We start from the raw sequence: 22,067 nt of genomic DNA, 5'->3' as shown, positions 1-22,067 counted from the left end.
CCTATTTTTTTAGCCCAAAACTACGAAATAAATATTTTAAACACCAAACAGAACAACTTTTATATTTTATTAAGTATTCAAAACACCGGTATATTTAGTACTGTGTAATTAAACATCAAACTGTGAGGTAAGCTGTGTAATGGCAGCTGCTCCTGTCAGCTCAGTGTAACTCCACTGTAGCTGCAGGTCCAGCTCCCCCGCCTGTGTGTCGCACTTTTGTCGCAGTATTTACGGTATGTACCGCATTTACTCCACGAGCGCTGGCAGATGCGAACCCTGATCGAGGAGCTGCGACGGCCAGAGCTGCCCGAGTGTGTTTGGGGAATGGGGGGGTCTGGGTAGCCAGGGGGCAGCTGAGGGAACCAGGTGGAAGGAACAATGTACAGAGTGGGGACTGCTTGGGGGGGGGAGTACCAGACCATTGTTTGTCGTGAGGCCAATAGTGAGGGGAGGCGGGGGGGGGAATATGGATTGCAGCATGTATTTATTTATATATTTAATTGCAACATTCCGTGTACTGTATAAGACAACCCCCAATTTAAATATTTAAAAAATGGGGGGGGGAGATCGCCTTATACACAGAAAAAAACGGTATTTTATCAAAAGCTGTCGTCCACCAGCAATAAATTGTCCTGTCCATTATTATTATTATTATTATTACTACTACTACTACTACTACTACTATTACTAATGTATTAAGGAGTCTGAGCCCCCACCCTTTCCATTACTGTGAGGCTCCTGATGTTTGGAGGTCCTAGACATGACACTAGTCAACCTATTGTTAAATTCACTATTAACAGGAAAGGCTGGAATGTCCCCTACAAACAAAACAGGTCAACTGCTCAATCACGGATGGTCAAGCTGGAAAGCCTTCATGTTTGCTCCTCAATGTTTCTGATACACAAGTTGTGCCCTTCCCTAGCTCTATTAATGAGATAAGTCCTCTTACACTCAACTGCTACGACGTGTCTAAGCCAATTGAACTTGGAGGTACTTATATAAAAGATAATGCAAATATCTTCCATAGCAAATGAGTGTAAAAATAAATATAGCCAATTTTTCTTTCTCCTTCTGCTTCCCCTTATGTGTGTGTGTATATGTATGTATGTATGTATGTATGTATGTATGTATGTATGTGTATGTATGTATGTATGTATGTGTATATGTGTGTGTGTGTGTGTGTATCTGCAACACCTTCCACTTGCATGTGGCTTGTTTAAAAGTGAGAAAAAAATAAAAAGTGAGAAAAATAAGTGAATTTTTCCTTTAATATTAATTATACTAGTCAATATTAATAATACTAGTGAGAATTTCATCTAGTATCAAGGCTTTGGGACACTTAGGTGAAGGCGATTTCCCATGTTCTCTCTGATCTTGGGACCATTCAAATTCACTAGAACTTTGATGAATGCATGAGTGAGAGCTCCTTCACTGGCTTCAGTATCACTATGGCTTTATGCCTGCAACCTCTTCACAGGTGTGGAACTACCTGCAAGCAGGTAAACCTATTTTCATGAGAGTTCTATATAAAAACTGGAGTGTTTATGAAGTTCTGAGTTGTGAAGGAACTCCATAACTTCTTTGGCTAAAAATGTAATTGAAGAGGGTTCATACACATCCACTTGAATCAAAGCTCTGGGTCCTGCAGCATCCTTACGTTACATTTTTAGAATAAAAATTACTTACAGGCTATACCTGTAATTTAAACCTTCAGTGTGGGGATCAGCCCTTTACCGGGGCTATGTGTATTCCATGATCACACTATAAAATGCAGAAATAGCTAATGAACACCCGATAATAGCAACTTCATCTCTATTAGGAGCAGAATTATACAAATAAAGAAATATATACACTTTTGCTTTTATATATATATATAGAGACATGATTCTGCCTTCTTTGAAAAAAGAACTACTGGTTATTCTAATTGCTGAATATACACAACTCTGCCCTTAATCTTCTATAATGTGCATTATTATTTGAAACTAGCTCGTGCCAGAAATACTATGTATAGCAAGTCCAATTATAAAAAAAGATATTCTGCTATCTCTTTTTTCTACCTGTACTTTTGAAACCTTTAGGGGAAAAATATAGCTTACAGTATAGCATTGCATTGGTCCCTAAATATGATTTCCATGCACTGCAATGTTATCTTGCAAACTGGAGCAGTTAAGTTTTACTAGTTCAAAACAGAAAAAATGCAGATAAAGATGACAAATGCACCATGAAACCAGATACAGTGTGAATGGCTAAAGGTCAAAGCAATTCCAACATAAACCTTTTGCCAAGATAGTATTACAGCATACCATGAGAATAGCATTTCATTTAAAATGTTCAATGGGATAACTTTTGCTCAGGCGTTGATTGTACTAAAGGCTATACTTCATGCTCTGTGTAGTTACATTGGGCAATGTGGTCTGTAGTTTTAGGATTGTCACTAACTACATATTGACATTATGTTTCCCAATGCAATATCCGGTATGGAATCGACAACCCCTCAAAATATTCCTACGATAAAAAGCCTATTGATAGTCCCATACCAGCAGAACTGATCAAAGATAAATACCAGTTCATTTTCCTTCCAGACAAATATAAAGTGCACAGATACTGTGAAAATAACTTTTCTTGGTATGTCAAAGAGCACGGAATCTTGGACAACCTGCTCTTCCAAGAAAGATATCTCAATTTGGCTAAACTATGGCATTTGCTAGATTTATCAAAGGCTTTGATTACATACAGTACGGTACATCAAAATGGAATGAATAAGGTCCCCAAACCTTTCTTTGCTTGAAGGATAGCCTTGTGGAAAAGTCTCAAAGTGGAACTACTGCTGTATGGACTTACCTCTGCATCTTCCAGTTCAACATCTAGAAAGTCAAAGTCTTTAAAAACTCCAAACTGCTGTTCACTGGTGTTATCTTCTACAGCCACTTCCTCCTCCTGAATTACTTCTTCTGTTGCTGAAATAAGACTAGTTTGTTGGTCCCCAACTTCCAAGTCTTCATTAGAAGAAAAGACAACCTAGAAGGACATCCATAATATAATGTAACAGAATACAGAGAAGGAGTTTTCTTTCTTACTGATGCACCCTTGAAAAATTAGGAATGAGTCAAGGCAACTTGAAATCACATTAGCCACCATAATATGTCAAACCTCAGCTTCTGGAATCTACAATTACTTACAGATGGATTTTTGGGAAGACCTGATTCTGGACCACACAGAGAAAGTACATTCATTAGCTTCTCCCTGGTTCTCCGCTGGAAAAAATGAAAACCATGTCACTTATCAGAGACAAAAGGGTTTTGATTATGCAGGCGTGCCTCCACCCCACTTATGTGGGGGTTACGTTCTGGACCCCCGCATGCGTAAGTGAATTTTGTGTAAGTGAGGAGCACATTCTAAAAAGCCTCTAAATGCCCATTTCCCCCCTTTCTCTCCTGCTCTCTCTCCCTACAACTCTCTCTTCGGCTAGACTTGAAGCTCTGGGGCTGGGCTGGAGACTGGGGGCCGCACAGAAAAGCTGCTACTGCTGCACTTTTGTGTGCGACAACTGCTAGGCAGGGAGGCTGAGCAGCCTAAACAAAGCCCCGCTGTGCCTCTGAACTCTTTAGGGCTTCCTCTGCCCTCACCTCAGTCCTCTTTGGGCTCCAGGGAAGGTCTCCTTTTAAGCCATGAGGGCTCTCTTGCTCTCTCCCACCATTTCCTGGTTTGAATCTATTTATTTATTTCCCAGTGCCACATGTCTACATAGTCATGCAGAAGGTGAGTTGGTATGATATTCGATTAGCTGATATTCCCAAATGTTTAAGTCGTATTTGTTGTTAATAGTGCATATTACCATTGCCACACAAAATGCTACAACACCCCCCCACTCCCTGCAATATATTGAAGACCTAGGGAATGTGATGTTACTTCCAGGTAACTCACCTGGGACAACTGTGGCCTCTTCCAGCTGACAGGTACCAAGCCATTAGAATTTGATCCTGAGGAAGTTGAAGAAGTGCTCCTTGTAACAGCAATGACTTTAGGCTTTCCATTTCTGCCAGCTGCACTGTGCTGATCGCCATACTTGTTCCCAATAATTGGTGTCTATAAAGTGAAGAAATATATAAATGTGTACCTTAAATTCTTCAGCTGAGCACATCTGCCTTACAATTCTCACTTTCATTGTGTATGGCAAGGCAGGTCAAGGTGCAACTTGTGGGGAGATGGGGACTGTTGGCATTATCACTTCTGAGGTTCCTCTGTGACGTTGCATTGGGGTCCGCACTGCACCTTGGTTTACTGAGGAACAGTGGGCAACAAAGCAAGCTGGGAGATGACTGCAGTGCGGATAACAGAAAACTCACTCCAAAAATAAGCATTAAGTAATGGCTTGACTTAGCATTACTGTGAACCAGCTCACAATATTTGTTTTTGTTTTTTTTACAAAATACAGCCCAAGACAAAATTCTAAGCACAGAGATGTTATATTCAATATGCCCTTACCTCTGAAATGTCAAAGTGAAAATCTAATGTTTTCCCTGGTAGTTCTTTGGATACATTGTTAAATATTTTTGTAAATGAGATTTCAGGAGAGCTTATGTCGCCACCGTAAGACTTTGGAATATCATTAGGTACCACAAGACTTGCCGATCGAGATACCACCAGTTTCAAAATATTGAGTGCTTCCTTCCAGTATGGACTCTAACAGGGGAAGGAAAAGGGCATACATACTCCAGTTAATATCAGTAAAAACAGAATTATAAGAAATTGACTAACCTCACCTTTAAATGTGAACATGATCTGCATTAGTCATTAACAGATTCAGATTTTTTTTTAAATATAATTCTAGCGAAATGAAGTTAAAATATTCAATTTACGAAACAGGTCAGTAGACCTTACCACATATTAAATATGTTGACTGGGAACCTTAGGATATGGAAGTTTGCCTTCCACTACTGGAAATGTTGGAGAATATCCACTGCGTATGCTATAATGACTAACACTTCATATGCTATGTTAGAATCCAAGAAGCTTCTATAGTCATTTTTAAATCATCCAATTTAATGTAACAGTATGCTCACAACATAACAGATGGAATAAGTGGATTTTATTTTGCTAGAGTGGCTGCTTCAGTTGTCTTGGTGTGATTTAGAAATGAGTATACTAGTTCACATGGAGTCAGACTTCAAATTCTCTAGGAGCAATCAGAACAAGAGAACACAACAGGAAGACTCTAGGCTAAGTGCATTCTCCTTAATTTCATTGTGACAAGCCTCTAAACAGTGGATTCATCTGATTGAGAGGTCAGTAAAAGGAAAGAAAAAAGCAGAAATCATGCAGTGAGAGAAAGAGAAAAGAAAAGAAAAACAGCGGGGCTTGCTTTTAACTTGTTGCAATATTTTTGAATCCTACAATTGTAAAGACTTCAACTTGAGGTTGACAAAAAGTATAAAAAACTAGAACCTTTTATCACAGCATGACTTATCGCAACCAACAATAATACACACACACACACACACACACACACACACACACACACACACACAATGCCCATCACATCCTGTGCAGATTCTGATTATCATGGGCTTAATAAACTGATATGAACAAGCCTTCTGCTCACAGATGGAACCCCTTTGATTAAGCCATGATTTAACTAGGAAGTGTCTAATTAACCACAGTTTTCTAGTTCAGAAGAAATGGAGAAACACGGTTACTAACTTTGACACAAGCCAGGATACTAAAACAATGACCCTTCTGGTTTAATTGCAGCTTACACAAATTGGGCAGTGAAGTAGCCTGTACAAATGGACAAAAGATTCATTCATAGTTTGTCTTATTAAGCTCAGATATGATTGACTGAAGTAGGCCACTCTCCTTCAGAGCTGGAAATTCAGAACTTAGTAGCTTGATATTCATATTTCAGAACGTTATTCAGTATTCTTTAAATCACTGCCATAAATTTACCGTATATATTTATATTTTCCTTTTTACCAAGAACAGCTGGCACCCTCATTTTTCTTACTCTACTTAATCAACTTAAACTTTAATATCAACAATATGCAGATTACCAGCCTTTTGTCTAGCTGAAATAATGATTAAAAATATAGCCAATGAAGCAAAAGGTCCCTTAATCTTCCATCAGAAAGGTTAGAGGTGAAAGGAACAGATGGCAGGCTATAAGAACTCCAACTACACTGTTCATCTACTTTGCTTAATGTTTCCTGACAGGAATACAATAACTTAAGTGCTTATCTATCAATGGCCAAAATGCACTGAGATGGACACTAATAATTTTTCCTGGTTAATTAGGATTAAGGCATTTTGTTGTGTTGTAGTTTAAAGGTAAAGAATAAAATTGGTAAAATATATTCTGAAATAATTGTATGCTCCAGGCATTTTTAAAAACAACCACCACCACCACCACCCTTCTGCAAAAAACCTTAAATATCTCCCTGGGATTATATTTTCAATGAAATCTTGAAAGCTATGCTTCTAAATGTAAAACAATGAACAAGTTACTGGGGCACAAGTTGATGTGTGTGCTGTTTTATAAAGCAATGCACTCAGATTTCATCACAACAACTTCAGTAGCTATATCTATATGAGAAATGGCAACACAGGAAATAATTCAAGCATGCTTTTAACCTCAATGTCTCTTCGATGACCTAGTGAGCTTGAAAAAATATTACGTAGAGTGTAGATTTATGCATATTCCTTTTCCTGAGTTGTGTTTGGGAAGCCAATTTGCTCATCTTTCACAACTGAAAAATTATACAGATTAAAATTCAAATCTGTACATATTGCATCTGTGCAGATGTTATCTGTAGTGTCCCAAATATTATCAGATAATTTAGAATATACATGCAATATTACTACAGAGATGCTTTATGAAAATAAATAAAATGCATAAATTACATGCATTAATGAAATAGAAATAGGTCCCCCACTGTTCACTTGAAAATTCTCCCTAGCATCTTTGGTCTGAGCAAGTGCAAAATATCTGTGAAAATATATACGGTAGTTATACACATTTTCAAATTAGGTACTTCAAAATACTCACCTGAACATATTTACCAATGATTTTTATAATTTCCAGATTGAACTGTTTCACTGGTGCTGCGGACAGGTCAATGTGACTCAAAAGGCTGTAAATGATTTGCAGTAGAGATTGCTGCATGCTGGATAGACCTTTCTCTAGCAGCTAAAAACAAATGCATAAAAATTGATTTAATTTGTTGTCTTCAAAATAGCAGAAATCTGCTTTAAATGTGTAGTTTAGATTATGTGATTTTTTTCCAATGTAAAATAATTATGATACTGGGAACAGAAAGCTATTGAACTAAACTATATTTTCCAAGTCCAATATTTTTTTTAAGCAGTTCCAACCTATTACCTTAAATGAGAAAGTCACAGAATTTACCCACGCGGAAACCTGTCTGCTTGAGATCTGAAGCATACATGTTTCTGTAGGGAAGATCCATGCAAATCCAGTGGAAGGAGCAGTGGACTAGCATTTATATCACCCTAAATTTGCTGCCACTGCATCTCTTCTTCTCTCCATCTCAGTATGCTGCAGTGACTCAGCCAGATGATGGTCAGGTGGAGAGCACAGCAATACCAACCCATCCACAGTTACAACTAGCTAAGAGTATTGGACTGTGACCAGGGAGATTAGGGTTCAAATTCCCAATCAACCATGAAGCTCACTGGGTAACCTTGGGCTAGTCAATCTCTCTCATCCTAACCTACCTCACAAGGTTATTGTGAGGAGCTCTATCTTGAGCTCATTGGAGGAAAAGGTGGCATATAAATGTTACAAATATAAAACAAATAAAGTGACACAGGGTTCCAGGTAAGGGGAGGGGGAAGAAGATGAAGGAACAGTCATTCTGCACTTTCTGTGGATAGCAGGGTCCCTGACTCTTTCCAAATCATGGAAACAGAAGGGTGAAAAGCTATTTCATTGCATTGCCAAGTCAATAACATGAGCCACATTGGAGCAGATCAATCTATTTCACAAGAAGAAAACCCCTTACCCCAAACCTATTTGAAAGGACAAAATGTTCAGCTTTATTTAAGTGGGGAATAGTATAGCACAATTGAGAGAGACACTTTAAATCATGTAAAATGATATATTATTTCATTACCTCCGCAAGGTATGTTATAAGATTAAAAGTAGTTTCTGAGAAGGAGTCATGCAAATATCTACACACTACATTAATCCAGTTAGAACAGTCTCTGGAATAACTGTGTGTACTGTATAAACTCATCATATGAGCCAAATTAGCAAGAGTTGGGGACTTCTCCTCTGCACAAACCTATGAAACACAAAAAGCCAAAATATTTGTTAAGTGAACAGCTTTTAAGTATAGTTTTTGAATTTTAAAAAGGTGAGGCGTTATAAGAAGCTTATGGTCAATAAAACTGAGGACGTTACTATGAAAATCTGTAAGACTGCTGCTATGCAGCAATACTGTTGGAAAACCAAATCATAAAGGCTACTTCTAGGTTTATATCCAATGAAGTGGATTGTACCAGAAATATATTGGTCATCAAACAAGAGTTTGCACTGTAGTATCAACTATCAAATCATTCAGTTATTTATCTAGTGCATCCTCTACAATAGCTGAATACCTGGTATCTGAAGAAGTGTGCATGCATATGAAAGCTCATACCAATGACAAACTTAGTTGGTCTCTAAGGTACTACTGGAAGGATTTTTATAAAAAAATTGTATCCTACAATGTTTGTCTTGCACATTATTTCCAATATCTGATGGTGTGATTTCTATCCCACCCAGCCTGCCACACCCTCAATAAAAAAGTGCTCTACCACATGAAGCCCAAATTAACATAACAATCAGGCCTACTTTTATTATACAAAGTAGCCTGAACTACCATTGTTGAATTGTTGCATAACATATTATCACCATTATGTGTCTCTAAAATTTTAAGATTAAACTACAATAGTCCGTTTGAAGTAATTCAGCTTCCCTAGATAAACTTCGGAATTGTTCTTGGTTTTGTGATATTTGCATAAAGTTTGACTAACAAACATTAAGGAAACACTTCTCCCCCCCCCCTTTGACTATTTTAAGAATAAATATGCCCTTTGGGGGGGAAATTAATTACACTTTGGCACCTCATTTAATGTGGTTTCCCAAGTGTTCTATCATTCATTCAGGCAGACTATTACTGCCTCACCCCTCCATGCCTTGCCAACATATTGGAGAACAAATAGCTCATTAGTAAAAGCAGATGTTTAATCACATTTCTATCTCTGCCTTCACTATGGAAGCCAAAAGTAATTTTCTGAATGGTGTCAGTCTGCTACATACCTTGGCTATTCTGTCAGCTGTTTCTTTACAGAACTGAGTTGGGTTATCAAAATGTTGGATTAGATGAGGCAATAAACACAAGATGTTAAGAGGAAATCCTGCACGGAAAAATATGAAGCATAATTTATCTGTACAAAAACATTCCCAGTGTTTTCTGACCACTTTCTCCAAGAATTCTTACACAGGAAAGCTATCTAAAACCAGCAAGTATGAAACTTAATTCTCTGAGAAATCTACTATATCATGCCATTATTACAATGTCTCTCTGTATAATATTTGTCTTTTATAAACACTAAGATGAGCTTGCTGGGTGGCGCTGTGGGTTAAACCACAGAGCCTAGGGCTTGCTGATCAGGTCAGCATTTCAAATCCCCGCGACGGGGTGAGCTCCCGTTGCTCAGTCCCTGCTCCTGCCAACCTAGCAGTTCGAAAGCACGCCAAAAAGTGCAAGTCGATAAATAGGTACCGCTACAGCGGGAAGGTAAACGGTGTTTTCGTGCACTGCTCTGGTTCGCCAGAAGCGGTTTAGTCATGTTGGCCACATGACTCGGAAGCTGTATGCCGGCTCCCTAGGCCAGTAAAGCGAGATGAGCGCCGTGACCCCAGAATCATCCGTGGCTGGACCTAATGGTCAGGGGACCTTTTACCTTTACCTAAGACGAGCCTGCCGGATCATGCCAGTGGCCCATTTAGTCCAGCATCCTGTTCTTACTGTGGCTGGCCAGATGCTTATAGGAAGTGGGCAATCAGGACTTTAGGGCAACAGCACTCTCTTCTCCTGCGGGGTCCGGCAACTGGTCTTCAGAAGCATACTGCCTCTAAAGCTGGAGGTGGACAGTGGACTGTTGTCATGGCGATTGTCTGAGCTGCTAAAGGAAGTAAGCAGCACACAGACTGACCCTTGCAGGAATCGACCTCAGTGCCTAAATGGGTCACCTCAGGAGGAGCAGGATGGAAGGAGGAGAAAGAGAGAGGAAAGAAAGTGGGGAGGGGTGGAAAGGAGGAGAGATTGCTGCCTTTTAGTAAGAAACTGGGCGGGAGAGAGCGCATTCTGGGAGGTGAGAGGAGATAGTCTGCCCCTCATGGGGTGAGATACTGTGATATGAAGAAGAAAGAACACACTGCGGCCTTAGGGAAGGAAACTGAGTCAGGGAGATGGAGGTCGGTGAGGGGAGCATAGCTGCCAAGTTTTCCCTTTTCTCACAAGGAAGCCTATTCAACATAAGGGAATTTCCCTTAAAAAAGGGATAACTTGGCAGCTATGGAGGGGAGTGACAAGGGAATATATTAATCTGGTTCTGGTATCTTTTTCCTCTGCACTGTTATGAACTCTGCTTTTATAGAACATCTTTCGTTTTTCAAGTCAGTTTTACACAGTTCCTCAATTATAACTCACAATTAATTAGCTTCACAGTTCAGTACAGCATGGCTCCGCACATTTACATTTTAAAAGTATACCTGCTAACTTGGAGGGATCCACCAACGTATGTTTGGAGACTGTGATAAGTTTGCTGAGCAAGTGAACAGTCATTTCCTGCGTAGAAACGGAGGTAAAACCTTTCAGGAACAGCTGCTGAAGGCCTGGAAAGTTATTCCATTTTAATTTACTCTGCATCTTCTCAATCTTTTCCCTACTCTCAGATTTATCCAGAGGCAAGTGAACAAGAAGTTTGTTGAGCAGCCTGAGAGCCAGGAGGTATTCATATTCATAATCTGATTCTAGCAAAGACGCGGCAATCCAAAATATGGTAGCCATCAGGTTCATAGGATCAGTAGTGGGCTGCACATCGTGCATTCCTCCCTCTCTCAGGGAGGAAAGGCTTCTAGTCCTTGCTAAGCTGTTGGAATGATTTATCCTTCCATCCATTATATCCAGTGTGTTGCTCCTGCGACGATCGCTCTTCCGATCAACTATTAAACTCAGTCTCAAAGAGTTGCTTCTCATGTTACTATAATAGCCTAAAAAGTTGCCACTGCTAATGGGACTTGTGCTTAGGTTTATCTGACCAGTGCTTTTCCTGTTTGCTGCATGTTTGCTTCCCAATAGTGGATCGTAGTATGAAGCGCTGAAATGAAAAGAGAATATGGCATGTTAAGAGTCACATTCCACACTCACATAGCACTAAAAAAAGGGAGGCTAACATCCTTTAATTTCAGATACTAAATGAGCAACCTTGTACAATCTGCTTCTTTTGCTTGCTTGATGATAACAGAATAAACTGCATGTTTCTTGTATTGAACAGATCAACAAAACTTTACTCCCAACATTTTAAACACTAGCAGGTCTAACTAGAGCTTCAGCACAGGAAAGAAAAATGCTGATTTCTTCAGATCACCGTGAAACAGTGGTAGTCGAGACACTTCTCTATTCAGAGAGTTAGCTCCAAAATCCTCATGCAATGCAGGAATCTCAACTAAAGCATCCAGATGGATATTTTAAAAAACACTAAACTGAATACAGTATATAATCCAAACCAAATTATGCAATACACACCACAAGCCAATTAAGAAAAGGCTTGATAAAATTAAAACAAGTCTTCAGGGCCTGTCTAAAAACAACTGAAGAAAAGCTTTACAAAGCTCTTGAGGAAAGGAGTTCCAAAAATGTGGGGCCACTGCAGAAAAGACCGTGTGTGTGTGTGTGTGTGTGTGTGTGTGTAATAAATCAGTTTTTGTTGTATATATGTGTTTGGATGCACTCTGAATGATAAAAGCGACAAACTTATGCATATGTACCTACACCCTTCGGAAAACAATGCGCCTTACTTGTGAGAATATATGCATAGGATTTTACTGTAAATCCTACATTCTGAATTTACAAGCTTATGGTTTATGCGTATCAATCATGCCAGCTTCAGTCAGTTTTTCAGTCAGTCTGAATACTTTAGCCAGTGGAAAGGAAAGGGAATTTTGTGTGGCAAGCTGTGTTAAACAGTCCCCCAACCAACAGTTTTGGTCAACAATTCCATTCATTTCTGGGTCTGCAAGTAGATACGTTTGGGGTTTTTTCAACTTCTCTCTGCAACTACGACAGTCAGCTTCAGGGCCCATGCATCCCTTCCCTATCCATTACAAAGCAATTTCATAGCCAAGATGTTGCAAGAAACATTTCAGAAACAAACGAAAGTAAACGACCAGCAATTCTTACTGGGAAAGTGCAGCGAGAAGATCATAATGCTTCATGGTATCCGCTAGTGTATCAACAGCTGACTCCAAGGTAAGAAGTAGTTCTATGACAAAACCCTGTAAGGGGGGGGGAAGGTTTTTGAAAGAAAATTAGTGCTAGAGACAGATGACAGAAAGTAAAGCCCCTTGCATATGTTATATTCTAGCCACATAAATTGTGGATTTCTTCCTTTGCTAGAAACTGCACAGCTTCTCTGACTTTATTGATAAAAAAAAATTGATACTGAGAACCCGGAGGGGAGAGTGCTCTTGTGCTTAAATCTGGCTTGCAGGTTTCCCACAGGTATCTGGTTGGCCACCGTGAGAACAGGATACTGGACTAGATGGGCCATTGGCCTGATTCAGCAAGCTCTTCTTATGTTCTTAAGATAGATGTGAATCCATCTGCCATTCTCTCATCCATTTAGGATGTGCAGAACATTGGGTCACATGTCACCCTAAACCATGATTTAGTGAGAAAATGAGTCCCTGTAGGTCTCAGGGTTGGGCATTCCCCTCCTAGATAGCTGGTGGTGTTTGGTAGCCCCTTCTCCCACCTTTGGACCCGAACAATATACAGTGGTACCTTGGTTCTCAAACACCTTGGTGCTCAAACAACTTGGAACCAAAACACTGCAAACCTGGAAGTGTTCCAGTTTGCAAACTTTTTTCAGAAGCTCCGTTTTAAGTGTTATGCTTCCAGTTTGAATGCCACACTTCCATTTTGAGTGTCATGCTAAGGTCTGTCTGTTTTTGCTATTTATTTGGCATTTTTGTTTTTGCGACTTTTTTGTTATTTTTTTTTGTGACTGTGTGGAACCCAGTTCAGCTACTGATTGATTGATTGAGTGTGTGACTGCAGTACAGTTTATTGCTTTCCTTTTATGGATCAATGGTCTCATTAGATAGTAAAATTCATGTTTAATTGCTGTTTTAGGGGTTGTTTTTAAAAGTCTGGAATGGATTAATCCATTTTGCATTACTTTCTATGGGAAAGTGCACTTTGGTTTTGGAACGCTTTGGTTTTGGAATGGATTTCCAGAACGGATTAAGTTTGGTGGACCAAGGAACCATTGTAGTATCCTCAGCAAATTTGGCCATCTCACTGCTCACCCTTAACTCAAGATCAATTATGAGCAAGTTAAAAAACGCAGGTCTCAATATGGATCCTTGGGAGACTCCACTTTCTGCATCCATCCATTTGTAGAAGTGTCCATTGATTCCTACTCTCTACTTAACCAATTCCACATGAGGCCCTCTCTTCTTATTCCATGACTGCTAAGCTTACTCAGGAGTCTTGTGATGTATCTTGTCAAAAGTTTTTTTGAAAGTCCAAGTGCACTATGTTGACATTCTATTTCAAACATTTGGTAAATCGCCTATGTACGCCAACAAGTAATGAGTGAACAAGGGAAAAAGGTACTCTTTAAAACTGATCTAAAAGAAACAATACATGCACATACCTGAGCTTCTTCTCCTGCATCTCCAACAGTTTCTACAAGCCTAGATAGAATGTCAGAAAGTGTGGCTGCAGAAAGAGGTTGCTTCAGTGCTCTGAAAATCTGAAAGGATCTTCCAGCATAATGCCGAGAGGAGCAAGAAAGTGCAGTTTGCAGAGCAACTTCGCTGAGATGGTGCTCTAACTGAAATCCAACTGTAAGATAAAGTTAGTCGTAAGAATGTGGAGTGAGGACCGAGGTTCAGGAAGGATTCTGAGTTCACAAGCAGGCTTTACGGGCAGCCAAAGGCTGTGTAGGCATTTGCAAACAGTGAGCGATACCTTACTCTCAAAGCTTGAAGCCAAGGAGTCAGAGTTGTACAGGAGGGAGATGGCAAGAAACACAGATTATGCATCCTTAGTAGCAACGAGATGATTGTACTTACTAGATATATATTCTTAAATAAACCCAATATACACCTCCTGCCTTCATTCCCCTGAGTACTAGGGAAAGTTAAACATATACTGTAATACCCCCGCGAAAGTCCGCCTTGTCTAGTGTCTGCTTCGGCAAATGTCCGTGGCAAACCCGGAAGTACCGGAATGGGTTACTTCCAGGTTTGCACTTTCACGCATGCACAGAAGTGCTAAATCGTGCTTCACCCATGCGCAAAAGCACAAACTGCTCCATGCGCGTGCTTTGCCCTGCGTCCTTTTCAGCTAGCAGCCAGGGCTCCGGAACAGATCCCAGTTGCAAAACAAGGTACGACTGTATATCTGAACATATATCATGAACATTTTCTTATATAGGAGCTGTACAGTATTTATTTTAAAGGAATGTTCTTTTACTGAATTTACTGAATATTGTACCATACTTCAACTTTTTCAACCATACCTGAACTTGACTGTTTAAATGCAGAAACAACATGCTTTAGGAATACAGTTAACTGCTCAGCGCTCTTTATGCTTGGATTCTTTGCTGAAACATCTTCATGGTTCCAAAGTGGTCCTCGTTTCCTAGGAGTAACAAATAACCAAGCCCAAATATCATTTCTCAGAAATATTAGAAACATTCAGCATAAAGATGGAAGGCTTCCCATTTTACCCACAAGCATTTTCCAATATAAAATGCAGTGGCTGTTAACGAGTATACAGCAAATCTGAAGACGTGTAAAGCCTTCTTGTCAGAAATAATACTGCGACATTTCTAAACACCGCCTGACCTATTTTTGGTACTAGGAAGTGTTTATCAACACTTCAGAGAAGAACAGAATTCTAAGATTGTATGAGAAATTCAAGGTGGGGAAACATACCAGTAAGGCTGCCCCTCCACCCCAAAAAAGCACTATGAAGGACTTTACTTATGAAAGATAAACATAATATATTTAGTAGCTTTCTAATAGCATAAGTATGCAAGATATGGCTAGCCAAACTGATCACTACTCAATGCAAGAGCTTTAAACCATAATGTACCTCCTGAAAGCTTTGATGTTAAAGCACAAGCCTATTTGCCTTTTTCTCTTTACATTCACAATGGGACTGAAAACATAGTATGCTTGCATTTTCATACAGATAAGTAACAGCAGCTGACTTTTAAATGTTACCTTGAAGTAATAAACTCCATAAGTGATTTCATTTTCTCCTCTTGCTCTCCTGAAATGTCAACTTCACTGAGGATGGTGCTATGCATATGAGAAATGGCAGCACTGGTATTTCCTAAACTGATGCTAGAAGAGGTAGAACTTGAACTGAGCCCTGAGTCTGTCATTGGGGAGGGCTGGTGATCTGGTATAAAATCATTAACACCTAATTATAGAAAGAAAAAAATGAGTTCCCATACAGTAAAATGGCAGTCAAGATCTACATTATTTATTCATTCAATTGAAAACATTTTTAGCAGCTTAATATTTAAAAATCTCTAAAAGCGATACAAAAATACAACAGAAAACAATAAATCAGTGTCATATAAACTGAAAGAAACAAAAACAGCCAAACAGTACTGTATTTTAAAAAGCAAGAATTCGGCACTAGCAGGATTTAATCTTATGGGTCAGGGAATTTATGAGCAAAACAATGCATCTTCACAAATTGTTACTAACAGATGTTAGAAGTGTAATTTAATAAAAATGGAAACAACCAAACCAAATATTTTCATGAGATCAACTACTCTGTGTTATTATATTGTATGACAAAGTGCTGCCATCTGCTGGAAAGTAATAGAGAGTGCCCCACTGGTTGGGATATTACGAAGCCTTGGAGAGGGTACCAGCCTATACATGCTTTGCATGTTGCTCTCTCCCTGCTCCATTCTGTAGGAACAAAATTAATCCATTTTGGAGGCGAATGCTTCCAAGTCCCTCTCCACGGTGCAGGAGGGAAAGAGGAGACAGAGGGGCATACAGCCCCAAGGCTTGCCTAGGCTCATTTCCTTCTACTAGATGGGCTACCTTCCTTGGTTGACGAGACCTATCTGCTCCTCACTTCCCTCTACAGCATGTGCAGAAACCACCTTCTTGACCGCTGGATCCACTGTTGGTCTCATCTGCTCAATGTGCCAGAGCCTGTCTTCTGATGAAAAGGAAGTCCCTATCTCACTGAAGGTTTGAGACCCATCGGCTACTTTCACCTGGTTTAGTCGGCCAATCGAAGCCGTTTCCCAGGGTGTGGCCACTGTCGCATGCTGACAGCTGCTAGGAGCCACAAGTGAGAGCTGAGTGCAGGGAGCAGACCAAAGGTGGGCAAACCCTAGAAGGAGCACCATGTGTCCCCCCACCAGAGGTACTATCCCTTCTTAACGGATAATGCACCTTCATCAACCAGCTATGCACCGGCTGTGATAAAGCTTTTATTTTCAATGGCTAAAGTGCATGTTGTTATTGACACTATAACACTTTAACCTCATTACATAATGTTGCAGTATTTCTTCAGAAATATTTAATTCATTTAATGTACCTGTGAATATGTAATCCAAATGTGCTGTTTGTTTGACAGTGAGCACCCGGGGTTCATTAAACTCCCTGTTCCTGAGAAGGACAGAAGCCACAGACTGGACATTACTGTTAGAGCCCATCGCTATCAATAAATGCAATAGGAGGCATTTACAGTGTTCATATACTTCAGGATGGTGGTGATCAAGTCCTGTAAGCAATAAAGTTAATGTTAGATGTACCACAGCAACAATGACATTACCCTTATGATCTTTTGTACTATTGGAATTTAAATGCAAGTTTGCTACACGAAACGTATCAGAGGTCTACCATTTGGGGGGGAAGTCAGTGATGTATATAATCTCTCAATCATTATTATATTGTATACAATACACAGGAGTTATAAATATGTGTTTTCAAACTACAAATATTTTTATGCAATTTAAAAACTAGAGTTCTCCGCTTGTGATCCTTACTCCGTTTCAAAATTTGTGCTTTACCTCCGATTGCCAAAGTTGTCTTACTTTAATATAGATAAGCCACCTCTTTTGAAGTGATTAAAAGGCAAAAGCACAAAACGACAAGCTAACATTGTCTCTCAGTTTTGATAAAGATGTCATTACCTATAAAAACTGCATGAAGCAAGAGGTGCAGGTAAGTTCCCCAGTCAACCTTCACACTGTGGTCAATTATCAAGTCAGTCAACAAAATCACTGCTATGTTACACCTACAAGCAAAAACAATTAGTAAGGTTAAAAGAACAGAATGCAGAAGCAGTTTCTTTTTAAGATGCCATACTTTTAAATGAAACTTTGATAGTAGTCTAGTTACATTACTACTATTTCATATAAAGCTACCACCAGTAAAAACAAATCTGATTCTTCAGGAAAATTGAGTTTAAAAGTATTAGTTATAATGATACAGACAAAATTTGAATATGAAGTATGCCTGAATATGACCATGCCACAGCTTAACTGCTTCTATTTAAGAAGCAAACCTGAATTCATTTTTCTGATCATGTTCAGTGCCAAGGCAATACAGAATCAAAAACTTGTAAAGGAAGGTTTAGTTCACAACTATTGTTACTACTCTTTCAGACAGGAGGGATACTCAGAATGTTGGTGGTCCCTAACATCTTAACACTAAGAGCAGCTCTGCAAAAATAGACCAAAAATCCACCTGCAACCTGAGAGTCTTCCTGGGTGAGATTTCCCCAAGATACTAACAAGACAATAGGCCCTCTGCTTTGGTAAATGGAACTTCTCGGTCGTGGTGCCTGCCCTGTGGGATGCCCTCCCATCAGATGTCAAGGAAATAAACAACTATCTGGCTTTCAGAAGACATCTGAGGGCAGCCCTGTTTAGGGAAGTTTTTAATGTTTGATGTTTTATTGTATCTTTAATATTTTGTTGGCTGGGGAAACCCAGCCAGATGGGCAGGGTATAAATAATAAATTACTGCTACTACTACTACTACTACTACTACTACGGCAATGTGTCCCCAAAGGCAGAGAGACTCAAGAAGCATGGGTTGAAACTTTCCCCCTACAAATACCGTAATTTACAATATTGGATATCAACCATTCCTCCTGTGTAAGGCACAAACAGCTGATCTTCCCATCTCTTGGGGAAGGGGCAATTGTGACATGCATGCTGAATATTAAAAGGTACTTGCATTGTTTCCATTTATTGCTTACCTATGAAGAGACATGCCTGGGGAGGTTGTTTCAGGCAAATAATCTACTAGTGGTGACCAACAGCCCCCTGAAGGTGGAAATGGTAAAGGCTCTCCTTCATTGTGTTCCATCACTTTCAGCCGCCAGTTTGAGTACAGTGGCATTGAATCGCCTATCAAAAGTATTCATTTTATAGTTGAATATTAGAGTTCAGTTTAATGCATTCATGTTAGCAGAAACATGTTCTTTTCAAATATGCATGTAGTACCCTTGCATTCCATACGATTCCCAATACTGTTTTGCATTCCAAAACTTGCTTCATATATTACAGTCTCCCCCCCCCAAAAAAACCCCCTATTATATGTGCTGAGCTGATCGCATGGAAGGATGTTCCCACATGTTTCTGGAAGCTATCACTATGAAAGCCTCACACTGATGAAAAAAGAACCCACTCACAAGCAAACAAGAGAAAATATAAAAATGGCACAGGAAGAAAATCCGTATATTCAACAACAGGACAATAATAATAATAAAAAGATTCCAATGGCTTTCCACAAAAGAGAGTAAAAAAAGGTAAAGGTAAAGGACCCCTGGATGGTTAAGTGCAATGCTCATCTCACTTTTCAGGCCAAGGGAGCTGCCATTTGTCCACAGACAGCTTTCCAGGTCATGTGGCTAGCATGACTAAACCACTTCTGGTGCAACGGAACACCGTGACAGAAAGCAGAGCACATGGAAACGCCATTTACCTTCCTGCCGCAGCGGTACTTATTTATCTACTTGCACTGGCGTGCTTTCGAACTGCTAGATTGGCAGGAGCTGGGACAGAGTAACGGGAGCTCACCTCGCCATGCAGATTCGAACTGCCGACCTTCTGATTAGCAAGCCCAAGAGGCTCAGTGGTTTACACCACAGCGCTACCCGTGTCCCTTTTACAAAAAAGAGTAAGTTGTACTCAATCTGCTCCAACCATAGACAGGATTCGTCTGGTGAGGGGAGAGGCTCTTCCCCCCTGGAGAAGTGGCAGAAGGCTGTTTAGGACCTTGCTTGTCACCCCCAGGGGGAGGCGTCATCCCTATCAGAGGAATGCCCTGTGTCTGGATCCAGCAAAAACAACAATTTTTGCCATAAACTCTTTCAGCTGACACTGTTCATGTACGTAATTAAAACAAGCATTACTAAGGAGACTGTAATATATGTATATTTTTTACTTTTCTCTTCTTCATATGATCCTCCTGAACTGCTGCTATAACGTGATTCTAGCCTGTGGTGTTGGCGGTTCAGATTGCTGTTTAGTCCACTGTAGATATCTAGATGTACATAGCTAAAGGAATAAAAATGATGGTGTCAACTAGAGATAGACATTTGTTTCTTAAAATGTTGCACTGTCATCTTTTGTTCAAGGTTGGTATATAATATACATAATTATTCAACATTGGGTCTCATAATTTACTCCCATCCCCCTTCAGCCTCCATGTTGTACTAAGGTACCTGCAATAAGCCATTTAAAAAACAAACAAACTCTGCCTTGACTGGCTACATTTTTGGTATTAAAAATGGCTTATTTGTATTCCAGTTCCCAATACTGTTATTCTTTGAGGTACTACTTACTTTTCATCAATGCTATCTTTTGCATGCTTAATGTCGGGATTGCCATCAGTGGGCGCCACCATTGTATTGCTACTGGAAGTGGTTCCTGAAATTTGAAGTTAACAGCATATTTAGGATGAAAAACTTATGAGATGTACACAAATTATGGAAGTTACTTAAACATCCTGACCTATTGCTTTGTTTTGATCTGCATATGAACTCTACTTATCAACCCTGCGCAAATGAAAGATGCAAGGAGCCATGCAGCTAGATGTGCATACCAAGATGTGCTTTGGATTTGTTTTTCTTGAAATCCCCACCCCACCCCGGGCACAATATAACATGACAAAACCTTTGAAACTGAAATAATTTTCACCAAGCAGTTTGAGACTGGGCTTGCAAAGAAATGCAATAAATACTTTCAGTGACCCTGTTCTTGATTTTTTTAAATACATATTTTTAGGGACGAAGAGCAGAGCCAATGCTTAACTGCTCTTTTGTCATTGATCTCTCAAAGCTTCCAAACAGTGCTGCATCTAGAGCAGGCATCCCCACACTTCGGCCCTCCAGGTGTTTTGGACTACAATTCCCATCTTCCCCAACCACCGATCCTGTTAGCTAGGGATCATGGGAGTTGTAGGCCAAAACATCTGGAGGGCCGCAGTTTGGGGATGCCTGATCTAGAGCCCATATTCTCCCTTCCCCATTTCTTTGAAATGGTGAGGGAGGCAGCACCAGGTAAACTACTCATGTCACCCAAACTCCTCCCAAACAAGTATTTTCTCTCCATTGTTCACAACACAGGCATTTAACAATTCAGATTTTAAAAGAATAAGGTTAAAATGAAGCTTCATACTTAAATAATGAAAATATTTATACCAGGCTTTTTACCTGTGGATATAGGATGGTATATAAATTCAATCAATCAATCCCAAATATATCCACTTAAGTACAGCAAATGATTAGTTAAATTCATACCCTCACCTGAGGTGACAGAAGGGATTTTGTAACTGGAAGTGATGCGATAATATGGTGGGTTATCCATATGAGTGACTCCAGAACTGACTGGATCAGTAAGCTGCAACTCAGTCACCAGCTCTTCCAAAAGCTGCATGGTTTTATCTCTCCCCAGGTAAACAATGACTTTCTTCACCTGCCATTCAAACAAATCACTAAACATGATATCTTATATTGCTTGTGTTTAAATATTAAGTTAGGATAACATTTTTTTTATATTGGCAGTCAAATTACATAAAACAAAACAAAAATACTTCCCCACCAGCACACATAGCTCTTAAACCAGGGGTGGCTAACTTATGGCCTGGGGCAGGGGTCCCCCAAACTAAGGCCCGGGGGCCGGATGCGGCCCAATCGTCTTCTCAATCCGGCCCGTGGATCAGCACATTTTTACATGAGTAGAATGTGTCCTTTTATTTAAAATGCATCTCTGGGTTATTTGTGGGGCCTGCCTGGTGTTTTTACATGAATAGAATGTGACCTTTTATTTAAAATACATCTCTAGGTTATTTGTGGGGCATAGGAATTTGTTCATATTTTTTTCCAAAATATAGTCCGGCTCCCCAAAAGGTCTGAGGGACAGTGGACCGGCCCCCTGCTGAAAAAGTTTGCTGACCCATGGCCTGGGGCATATATCTTGCCCCGAAAAGGTTTTGTGCCCCCCCAGAAGCCCCCTAAGATGACATTGTAATTATTCTAGGGTGTTTTTTTAAAAAAGTTATTGATTTCACCAGTAGGTTTCCTCCTATGATGCCTAATTTTTTGTGGTCTCCAAATAACAACAACAACAACAACAACAACAACAACAACAATTTATTGGAAGCTGCCCAGGGTTTCCCCAGCCACTCTGGGCAGCTTCCAACAGAAAAATAAAAAATAAAATAACCGATTAAACATTAAAAGGCTCCCTAAACAGGGCTGCCTTCAGATGTCTTC

The 22,067-nt window shown here is 39.8% G+C and overlaps 1 protein-coding gene across 13 annotated transcripts in view; it reads right to left on the bottom strand.

Moving 5' to 3' along the window:
* FRYL (FRY like transcription coactivator) overlaps window positions 1-22,067 on the bottom strand; it is a 144,847-nt gene that overhangs the window by 22,489 nt on the left and 100,291 nt on the right. For all 13 annotated transcript variants that reach the window (XM_060278893.2, XM_088660892.1, XM_060278896.2 and 10 more), the window contains 18 exons: window positions 21,099-21,267; window positions 20,136-20,220; window positions 19,736-19,848; window positions 18,546-18,696; window positions 17,473-17,576; window positions 16,875-17,060; window positions 15,527-15,728; window positions 14,818-14,939; window positions 13,948-14,138; window positions 12,468-12,562; window positions 10,778-11,385; window positions 9,320-9,417; window positions 8,130-8,300; window positions 7,043-7,183; window positions 4,486-4,683; window positions 3,925-4,086; window positions 3,180-3,254; window positions 2,842-3,018 (listed from right to left, as the gene is read on the bottom strand). In XM_060278893.2, coding sequence (XP_060134876.2) covers window positions 2,842-3,018; window positions 3,180-3,254; window positions 3,925-4,086; window positions 4,486-4,683; window positions 7,043-7,183; window positions 8,130-8,300; window positions 9,320-9,417; window positions 10,778-11,385; window positions 12,468-12,562; window positions 13,948-14,138; window positions 14,818-14,939; window positions 15,527-15,728; window positions 16,875-17,060; window positions 17,473-17,576; window positions 18,546-18,696; window positions 19,736-19,848; window positions 20,136-20,220; window positions 21,099-21,267 — 3,048 coding nt within the window. The remainder of the gene's footprint in view (window positions 1-2,841; window positions 3,019-3,179; window positions 3,255-3,924; window positions 4,087-4,485; window positions 4,684-7,042; window positions 7,184-8,129; window positions 8,301-9,319; window positions 9,418-10,777; window positions 11,386-12,467; window positions 12,563-13,947; window positions 14,139-14,817; window positions 14,940-15,526; window positions 15,729-16,874; window positions 17,061-17,472; window positions 17,577-18,545; window positions 18,697-19,735; window positions 19,849-20,135; window positions 20,221-21,098; window positions 21,268-22,067) is intronic.

This window comes from Zootoca vivipara, chromosome Z1 (genome assembly GCF_965207765.1).
Source record: "Zootoca vivipara chromosome Z1, rZooViv2.hap1.1, whole genome shotgun sequence".
In the NCBI taxonomy this organism is placed as follows: domain Eukaryota; kingdom Metazoa; phylum Chordata; class Lepidosauria; order Squamata; family Lacertidae; genus Zootoca; species Zootoca vivipara.
This window is presented reverse-complemented; position numbering and strand designations above follow the sequence as displayed.